This window comes from Mustela lutreola, chromosome 12 (genome assembly GCF_030435805.1).
Source record: "Mustela lutreola isolate mMusLut2 chromosome 12, mMusLut2.pri, whole genome shotgun sequence".
NCBI classification, from domain to species: domain Eukaryota; kingdom Metazoa; phylum Chordata; class Mammalia; order Carnivora; family Mustelidae; genus Mustela; species Mustela lutreola.
Genome location: NC_081301.1, coordinates 69,690,075 through 69,700,598, shown reverse-complemented (window position 1 = coordinate 69,700,598; position 10,524 = coordinate 69,690,075). Strand labels below are relative to the sequence as shown.

At 39.9% G+C, this 10,524-nt stretch overlaps 1 protein-coding gene across 4 annotated transcripts; it reads right to left on the bottom strand.

Moving 5' to 3' along the window:
- Positions 1-3,861: 3,861 nt before the first annotated feature.
- CTSV (cathepsin V) lies at positions 3,862-9,141 on the bottom strand. Of its 4 annotated transcripts, none has more exons than XM_059142612.1 (8): positions 8,997-9,141; positions 7,700-7,836; positions 7,284-7,406; positions 7,046-7,192; positions 6,662-6,886; positions 5,818-5,983; positions 5,024-5,141; positions 3,862-4,260 (listed from the first exon to the last, which is right to left on the bottom strand). In XM_059142612.1, the coding sequence occupies exons 2-8, from the start codon at positions 7,823-7,825 to the stop codon at positions 4,158-4,160; spliced, it is 1,008 nt and encodes a 335-aa protein (XP_058998595.1). In that variant the 5' UTR covers positions 7,826-7,836; positions 8,997-9,141; the 3' UTR covers positions 3,862-4,157. The 4 variants fall into 4 exon arrangements, with proteins under 4 accessions (XP_058998595.1, XP_058998594.1, XP_058998596.1 ...); XM_059142611.1 differs by having other exon boundaries at positions 8,828-9,084; XM_059142613.1 differs by having other exon boundaries at positions 8,873-9,084.
- Between the last annotated feature and the right edge of the window lie 1,383 nt (positions 9,142-10,524).

Genomic DNA, 10,524 nt, shown 5'->3' with positions numbered 1-10,524 from the left:
TCACATTAACTCATTTAAAAAGAGTGATGATCATGAACATTTGGGAAATTAAAGTTAAGTGATGGGAGATACACACACATATTTTTGTATTACTAATTGCTTCTTAAAATCCCAGGAGTTTTTTAGATTATTTATTTATTTATTTATTTGACAGAGAGAGACAGAGTGAGAGAGGGAACATAAGCAGGGGGAGTGAGAGAGGGAGAAGCAGGCCTCCCACTGAGCAGAGAGTCCGACGTGGGGCCTGATCCCAGAACCCCGGGATCATGACCTGAGCCAGAGGCAGACACCCAATGACTGAGCCACCCAGCTGCCCCAGTTTTTTAGATTTTTAATCAGTCAAAAAGTAACTGAGTTTAGGAAATAACACCAATTTCAAATTTTATAGACAAAACATAAATGTGATCTTATCACTGTAACTTTCATCAATTAAAAATTACTAGTAAAGAGGCACCTGGGTGGTTCAGTCAGTTAAGCATCTACCTTCATGTCAGGTCATGATCTCAGTGTTCTGAGATCCAGTTCTGCTTTAGGCTCCCTGCTCACCAGAGAGCCTGCTTCTCTCTCTTCCTCTGCTGTTTCCACTGCTTATGCTCTCTCAGATTTTCTTTGTCAAATAAAATCTTTTAAAAATCACTAACAGAAATAGGGCAGGATTTTGTAAAAATACTTTGGAGATGGTGATGGAAATGTGTGCACCAAATGGCCTAATTACAGTAGTTTCCTCTTCTGTGGTTAATACATTCCCAGACCTCCAATGGATGCCTGACTGCAGATGGTACCAAACACTCTACACAAGTTTGACTCTTGAAAAACACAGGTCTGAACTGTTCAGGCCCACTTTTTTTTTTATATAGTATAGTTGTTTTTTTTTTTAAGATTTTATTTATTCATTTGACAGACAGAGATCACAAGTAGGCAAAGCAGGCAGAGAAGAGAGGAGGAAGCAGGCTCTCCGCAGAGCAGATCCCATGACCCTGCGATCATGACCTGAGCAGAAGGCAGAGGCTTTAACCCACTGAGCCACCCAGGTGCCCCTACACAGTATAGTTATAAGGAGTTAAACATAAAGCTACTCCCACATGCTTCTACACAAGGTTATAAACCCTTTTATCCTAGTGAAAATGTCACTTGAAAGACATATACAAACTATACAAAACTATAGTTTTGATTAAGTTAAGCACAGGAGTATTCCAATAGTTTTTTTTTTTTTTTTTTTTTTTTGTGTGTGTGTGTGTGTGTGTGTGTTTGTGTGTGTGTGTGTTTTTTTTACTTTGTTTTTAAGATTTAGAGAGAACATGTGTTGGGGGAGGGAAAGAATCCTCAAGCACATTTCCTGCTGTGGGGACCCTGAGATCAGCCACCCAGCCAAGCCATTCCAACACCCCTCCAATATGCTTCCACATGAGTTTACATAGACTCTTATCTCAAGATTTTATTTAAAGTAAGTTATATACAAGTGTGGTACCAATGGTTTAAGCATATAGCTTATCTCATATGTGTAGGCCCACTTACATGTGAATTCTTTTACATTAGTATGTTTTCCTTATGACTTAACATTCTTATTATAAAAGTACAGATTATGTATAATACACAAAAGGTGTTGTTATTGGTAGTTTCTGGTCAACAGCAGGCTGTTAAGCTTTTGGGGAATCAAGTTATACAGAATTTCAACTGTATAAGGTGGGGGGTAGGGTTGGTACCCCTAAACCCCACATTATTCAAAGGTCAACTGTACTGTTTTTTTCCTATATATACATGTAGTATGATAAAATTTAATTTATAAATAAGGTACAGGACAGGATCAACACTAAAATAGATGGTTATAATACTATACTATAGGGGAACCTGAGCGGCTCAGTTGGTTGTCTGATGCTGGTTTTGGCTCAGGTCGTGATCTCATGGGTTCAGAGATCAAGCCCCAAGTTGGGCTCCAAGCTCCATTGGGGAGTCTGCTTGAAGATTCTCTTTGCTCCTCCTTCCACTCTTTCAAAATGAATAAATCTTTAAAAATATAATGAAGTTATGTGAATATGGTCTCTCAAAATCTTATTATACTCACCCTTCTTTTGATGTAGGATAAGAGTGCCTACGTGATTAAGTTGAAGGACAGGCATTGCGATACAGCATTAGGTTACTGACCCTCTGCTCATCTGCCAAAGGGTCTTTTGCTTCAGCACTGCTGTTGCCTGAAGCCATGTAAAGTGAAACACAGTGGGGGTTGGGGGAGGGCACTTCTATACTCTGAGCACTTTTCCTCCCCTAACAACATGCCCAAGTCATAGCTACAAAACCACATAAGCCAATTCCTCCTTCATAATTTGCCAAATTTTCTCACCTTTCCTTATTTCCTTTAACTAGGATAAGGAACCATTTGGACAAGTAAATTCAGATTAGATTTTTATAGTGATAAAACTTGTTTCCAGCTCTCTATATTTCAAGTCTATTGGCTCCTTTGAAATTCTTTCAGATGAGAGATGTGGTTTGGTACTTTTCACAAACTTAAAAAGGTTTTTGGAAGTTACAAAAACATCAAATAGTTTAGACGTCTGAGTGCTTTGACACTGCTTTGACAGACTTGGAACTTTTTTAAAGAAAATGCCATCACACTTTCCTTCAGTTGAGCACCCTGAGATTTCCTTAGAGTCTTGAGTTGTTTCAGGATTCAGGACAGCATTCTGAGTTACCTCCTGTTGCAAGATGAAGGAATCCCTTTCTCAGAGAAAACTTGTGTGGTAAATTTAATTTTCTCAAAAATGGCCAATGGACAAAGGCTATTGAAGGTTTTGGGATAAAAGGTGTCTAGCTGTCCTCCATCTCTCATTCTCTTCATAATAGATTAAGGCTAGATTAAATATTTCACCAGTTTATTCACTGTATTTTCTTATTTGATGAGAAGGATGAAATTTTTGAATGCATATATACATGTTTCTTTAGCTTGCAGAATGTATATATACTTTTTACATTTCTCCCCTACTAAAAAAGTTAAAAGTTTTTTACAGGTTAAGAAAATGATCATTTATAATCCACCCAAAGTTGGCATATTTGTTCCATCGTTTCAGTATACAAAAATATTGTTTTATTTGTACTTACTGCCTGTATACCACCATATGATCAGGCTGTTTTGTTCTAAGTTGACTTTTAATTCAGAGATTAGGCAGCTAAGTCCAAGTTTGGCCTAGTGATCACTCCTCCATCTTCCCAAGCTGGGGGGACCTATTTTTGTAGCTCATGTTCATCTCTTGTGGCTCTTTTAACACGTTCTTCCAGTTCTTACCAAGCATCTGAGACTTGGTTCATCACAGCCATTAAATTTACTTTTGCTAACACAGGGTAACAAATAATGCTTTTCCTAGACGAGTTATTTGGAAAGCCATCTTGGCAGACCAAGACAAAACAGATTTGGTAATCCAGAATCTATCCTCATTCATCTGCAAACTAGTGACATGGTCTTCACCACCAATTCAAAGAGATTGCTTCAGTAACTGGCTCTAAGATTTGTTTTATCCCATAACCTTATTAAGTTTTAAGCATCTTGAATCAAGTTGGTCTCCTTTTCTAGTATCTAAAACCTAAGATCCTACATAACTATTCACTATTCTAAAGCGTGAATTGTTAAACTATTAAAACTTTATTGAAACAATTTACCTTTGTCCTTCCAGACTGTCATATTTTGCCAGATTCAAGGATTGGGTCAACAGAGCCAATGGGCAGCTGACACAAAATCTGTGTATTTTTAAGATCCTGAGGGCCACCCAGTGTCCTCCTAATGTACCACAGCATATTCAGTTATGTCTTTATAACCCAGTAATATCTCCCGACTACACAAAAAGTAAATGGAAAACAGAGAAGTTCCACCTCTACATACTGAATTAAATTTTATTTTAAAAGGTGAAGTTTTATATATTCTTTGAAAAAATGAAAATCCAAAAGTTTTAGAATTAAGTAATGAGACTTCAACATTATAAAGCTATTTATAACAGTAAGTAAAGTAGTGGTAATGTTTTACCCTTATAAAAATGTCACAGAATTCAAATCACAACTTGGATCCTCAACGATTCAAATAGTGTCTTATCTTATACAATAAGGGTTTGATCAGTTTTAAGATAAAATTCCCCCAGATACGCTGTCTTCAAGTCCTCTAATCTCCCGGTCCATCAGCTCACAGTGGGATAGCTGGCTGCTGTGGCAATTCCACAGTGGTTGTTCTGGTCTTTGGCCATTTTTACGTAGCCATTACAGCCCCATTCTGGACCCCAACTGAAAGAAGAGCACATTTTCTGTTTTATACAAAGAATCAAGTACACATTAACTTCATTAATAATAATAGTTAATAATTAAAATAGAACTTTCCACTTATCAGGCACTATTCTAATTACTGTTACATACAGTAGTAAGCATGCTAATTCCCATGAATCCTTAACATTTAAAGATAGGAAACTGAGACAGAGGTACAATTCCAACATGCTAGTCTATTTCTACATGCTATCTTAGAACTCATCTCAGTTCAAGAATTTTAGTGGTGAAAACTGATCCTGACAAACCTCAAGCCTTGGAGTTGTAAAGCAGCATAAAATGGCAGGACCCCAAATGATAACAGGAACAATGCACAGAGCCCACTGGACTCTTGGAAAATCTTTCCAACTTAAAGAGTCAGCAGTTATTTGTGCTCAGTGTATCTTGCTGAAAAACTGACATAGAAAAAGGAAACCAGCCCTTAACTCTATAGGTGCAACATACTTTATCTGAAACTCTTGGGGCCCAATTTGAGTAAAAAAAAAATTTAGAATTTAGAAATGTAATGTTACAAATACATTGTATTTCCAACACTCTTGCTACAAAATCTTGTAATCAAACATCAGCACCTTTTACTTTTAGAAAAGTATCAGCATGTTCACACTTAAGTGGGGGAAAGACTTGTGGGATTTCAAAGTTGAACTTTTTTGGACTTGAAATCAAATACTGATTCCAAACAAGCATGTGCTTTTCAATTTAATATATATAACATTTGGAGTTTTTTTACCTGTTCTTGACAATCCAAAATTTATTGTTATTTGAATCTGTTCCTTCAAAGCCATAGCCAACCACCAGTACACCATGATCCAGATCTTTGCTGCTGCAATCTGGATCAAAATAAATGCCTAGGAGAATAAAATTCAATGTCAGGGTAAGAAGCTCCAAGTGACACATGACAGTAACTCACCCTATCTACCAGTTAAGAAAGACATCTCAAAATTCAATTAAATGTTATAAACAAATTCCAAACTAATGCTTAAATATTTACCAAAAAATTGTTAAGGCTCATAAAAAAGGAAAAGTCGAACTCAACTCACTAGGAATCAAAATTAAACTAAATCCAAGATATCTTCTACTTGAAAAAATACAAAGATTTCTAAAGGTAAGATCTAGTTACCAAGACTAAGGGGATTTAGCCACTCCTATTATTTAGCATAATCCTTTCTATTCCTAAAAGGAAGTAGCACAAGACAAAGTTAACACTTGAGGTACAGGGTTCTTTACAGTTCTAAGTAAACACTTTAAAAAAAAAAAAAAAAAAAAAAAAAAAGGTCCAACAATTGGACAGTAGTTATGTCAATTATTTGTATTTATGAAATTACATAGCCATTTTAAAAATATTTAAGGAGAGTCTCATGTCTCTCTCATGCCTAAAGTATGTCAAATGGAAACATCACTATTATTAAATGCACACTCAAAATTCTACAGTCTTGGAAAGCAGGACTCCAAACCAAAAAGTCAACTGCAGTGTTTTCCAATTTTGCCTGCCTAATTTTCAATAGTAAAAATATCAACACCTACCTGATTTATAGAACTGGAACGACTGATGTCCTGCATCAATAGCAACAGAGATGGGTCCTACAGTTGCCACTGCCTTCATAAGGGCCCTCTCTCGTTGAGGGATGTCCACGAAGCCAGTGTCATTGGCAACAGAATACTCAGGCTTGTAGTTACAGCTATCTGTGTCCTATTAAAGGTAAAGGGGAAAGAAAGTTGATCACTAGGAGCTGATCATGAGTTCTAGGACCTCAGGACTCAGCAGTTTGCAGTTTTTTTTTTTTTTTTAATTTCATTAACATATAATGTAATATTTGCTTCAGGAGTACAGGTCTGTGTATCATCAGTCTTACACAATTTACTGCACTCACCATAGCACATACCCTCCCCAATGTCCATAAGTCAGCCACCCTATCCCTCCCCTTCCACCCCCCAGCAACCCTCTGTTTCCTGAGATTAAGAGTCTTATGGTTTGTTTCCCTTCCCAGTCCCATAGTTTGCAGCTTAATGATGTCCAAGTCAACTTTGTTGTAAGTCAACAGCAAAACAGTACTGGCTGATTTGAAAGTGAAAATCAGCAGTATGTTTTTTTCAGTGAAAACCCAAGTCTACTTGTCCATAAGAAATCTTACACTATGGAGATTATGTCTAGAATGGTAAATAAAGTCTCCAAGTTACACAGAAATAAGAAGAGCTATACACCATCTATTCAGAGAACCTGTCCAAAAGCTGATAATTTATAGTGGCCGTTTTCTGTCAGTTTACGTCTAAAATGTGAATGCTGAATAAAATGCCTGTTATCTTTGAAAATGTTTAATACAACTTTCAAGAGGAGGGCTGGAATAACAAGATAAAGAACTCCATTTACCCTTGCAAGATACGGATAAGATTCCTCTGAGTCCAGGCCTCCATTGTCCTTAATATATTGGAAGGCAAAATCCATCAGGCCACCATTGCAGCCCTGATTGCCTTGAGACCGAGAGCAGTCCACCAGGTTCTGCTCACTCAGTGACACAAGTTTACCAGTTTTCCGGAACATCTGTCCTTCAAGAGCACCAGTTGCACTAAAAGCCCAACAAGAACCACACTGACCCTGAAAATAAAAAAGTTATCAGTTTACAAGACAACAATAGCCCATATACCTAAATATTCTTAAAACAAAAAAGCAAACTGATGTCACTCCAGTCTACCAAAGCTAGGACACTAATTCCTTTTGGCTTTACTCTTAGAAGGAGACCTACTATTATCGTACCTGATTCTTCACAGGAGTTACATAGCCTTTCTGAGTCCAATCCACAGATTTGGGGATCTCAGCAAAGAGAGGTTCTTGGAACACTTTCCCTTTCCTGTGTTTCTGGTTTCGAAAGCCATTCATCACCTGCCTGAATTCTTCATTGGTCTTAAGTAAGTAAAATGTTGAAAAAATGAGGTTATTCTGCTAAAGTACAAAGAGGAAGCACAAAAAGTTCAGCAATCCAAGCTACACTCACCATGTCACCGAAGGCATTCATTGCCATCGTGAAGCCATGTTTCCCTTGGCTGTATTCCCGATTATGCAGTTCAATCATTTTCATATTCTTCTCCCACACTGCTCTCCTCCAACCTTCTTCATTCTAGAGGCAAATATGTAATATACCTTTATTTCTACTTAAAACCGAGCCCCTCACCAACTGGATTTGCAGACAGATCGGGAGAAAAACCATAGCTAGGGATGGCTTTATATTTCTGCTGGAGCTGTTCTCCAACAACCATACAACAGGAATTATGCCCGTATTATACTCAAAAATGGGTGCCATTAAGGTACTGCCTTGGTAAAAGCTGATTTCTGGATGCTACTCTCCACCTAAACGCCCAGCAAGGAGGGCCTTTCTCTCGTGGTCCCTCTGGACAGTTTCATGTTACCAACCATGCCATATAATCTTCTGTGCGTTGCCTTCCACTGGTACCACTGTGAATCTAAGCTTTGGTCGAGTTCTGGAGCTGCTGAGGCTATTCCCAAGCAAAGGGCAGTCAGGAAGAGTGAAGTATTCATGTTTCAAAAACCTAGTAAAGAGAATGAAGTGAATAATCAATGAGATGGATCCTTTTTAAAAAGCCATCCTATTTTGTCCTGAGATGCTGTGGAGTAAAAATGCTTAAATCATCTTCCCAAATATTTACAGGTCTGTGAAGAAGGTTATGGATGTGGGTGGAGAAAAACAGGCCAAGGACTTAAAACAGTGGAGGTATGATTCAGCCATCAACTGAAAAACAGGCTGACAAGTGCTGTAGGAATTGAAACTGACTTCACTGTAACAGCGCTGTGACAATTTAGATTTTGATAGGGGTCTCAGAATCTTAGAGCAACTAAGAAACTGTTGGTCCTAGTTATTTACTGAAAATACCGAGGTGACCCAGGAAATCTTATTTATCAGGACACCTGATCTCGAGTAAGGGCAGGGAACCCCCAAGACTTAGGTAGCCACTTCACACTTTTCTTTTAGACTAATGTACAGCACGTCGTGAGACTGATCTTCGAACCGCCAGTTCTTGCACTGAAAACTTTCTGAAAGACCTTCCCAAGAAGTTGGGCAGGAGTGCGCAGTCCCCACATTTGACCTCTGCCGCCAACACTCCCATTCACTCCCCCAAATCGAGGACGTGGTCACGAGGCACAAAGAAGTCCCAAGCCCCCAGTTCCCGACCCCGACCTGGCCAAGGCTCTGCCAGGGATCAGAGCACTGTCCCAGGCGGGGCCAAGAGCGGCGCGAAAGGCGGGGCCGGGGCGGGCCGGGGGCTCTCCATCGGGCTCGTCGCTCTCAGCTTCCAAAGGATGTTGATGCACGGCCCTGCAAGGAGTGCCGGGCCCCGCAGCCAGTGCGTAAGTCACGCTGCCACGTTAACTCCTTAGCCAGGCCGGGTCCCGCCGCGGCCCAGCTATCGGACCTGTGCCCACCACGGCCCAGAGGCCGACCGATTCCTGCACATCCCAGGGCCTCCCAGTGGTCTCGGCACCTCCCTGCGTTCCCCAAACCGTCCTCCCCCGACTTCCCACCTCAAGGCTTACAGGATCCAAGCAGCGTCGACTCAGCCGCCTCACCTCCAGGGACGCAGATGTTCTTATTTACGCGGGTCGCACGCGCCCCTCGTCCGAGCCCCGGGGTGGCCCCCCCTCCTTTAGTCCCTGTCCCCTACGCAGTGGGTCTCCACACTGAGACGCTGACCTACGGCGTCCACAGCCGCGCCGGCGCACTTCACAGACGCACGCAGCCCTTCCAGATCGCCGAGGCTTGGGATTCTGACGCAGTCGCTTCTGACTCAGCCTTTAAGGTCTCTGGATTTCTGTCCGCTTGGCCCGCCCTTACCGCCTGCCCGCGCGGCGATTGGCTGCGCTGGCCTGTGGGGCAGGGCCTCCATGCGTGGGACTCCCAGCGCGTGACTGGGCTGGGTCTCAACTTGTCCCAGGGCAGCTGGGACCTGCTTTGGTGGGCGCGGGGGTGTTGCGGAGGAGGGAAGCATACATTGTACGTTGTATGTATTATATATTGTATTCTTATAGTAAGCTAGAAAAAAGAAAATGTTACAATAAATCGAAATGAAGAAAAAATACAGGTACAGTATTCTAGGGTATTTATCAAAAGAACTATGGATGTAACTGAATTCCACATTTCAAACCTGTGTTGTTCGAGGGTCAACTGTATGTAAAGATTTAAGGAAATTAATTCAGAAGTGTTTCTAAAATTTTATTTTTTTAATTGCATAAGAAACACCCATTATAGAAAATATGTTTTAGAAAATGAACACCCAATCCACATTTCAAACCTGTGTTGTTCGAGGGTCAACTGTATGTGGAGATTTAAGGAAATTAATTCAGAAATGTTTCTAAAATTTTCTTTTTTTAATTGCATAAGAAACACTCACTGTAGAAAGTATGTTTTAGAAAATGAACACCCCTATCCTCTCCTTCCTCTTTTCTAAGCATATCTTTATATATATGTTTTTCTTTTTACAGAAATGGAGTCATAGTGCATGCCAATTTGTAGTTAGTTAAAATTAAGTTAAGTCTGTAGAAGCAAAATTAGACAAATATTTTTAAAAGTCAGCAATAACTACAAATTTCATTTTATGGCCTTTAAAAGTAGAGTCCTTTTCATCTCACACACAGCTAAGGATCCAAAGTTCTCAGGTGGTTACAGAAGTGTATTGCATATGGCTGGCCTTTGGTTTTTTGTTTTATCTTAAAAAAAAAAAAAAAAAGTAATCATGGTGGTCAATACATGTGGAAATGAATGAAGACCACCCACATAATACAAAAAGGAGACCATTCAAAAACAGCCTGAGTGAAGAAAACTTTAATTATGAAAAAAGAGAAGCTTCTGTAAGAGGCTGTTGTCATGGGGAAGCTGGAGGAGAAATAACTAGAAATGGAATCTCGTTTATGTGATTGGTTTGGGGAAAATATTTGGATTTCTCTGGTTTGTCCTGCTTTGGAAGAGGAGGTAAAGAGAAACTGATAGCCATTCAGCAAGAGACAGTTGGAGACAGTTGCTTGAGAGGTTTCTTTTGTGGGTTAGAGTTCTTTGTCATGTAAAGTCTGGCCATTGTTTGTTAACGCAGTCAATCACAAGAAATCTAAATTATTCTAGCACGTGTGGGTTTTACAGTTGCCCTGGGGTCACAGCTCTTTAAGATTGCACAGGGTGGAAAAACCTGCTACCCTGTGAATGCCTGCACTTTAGGCAATAGTCTGGC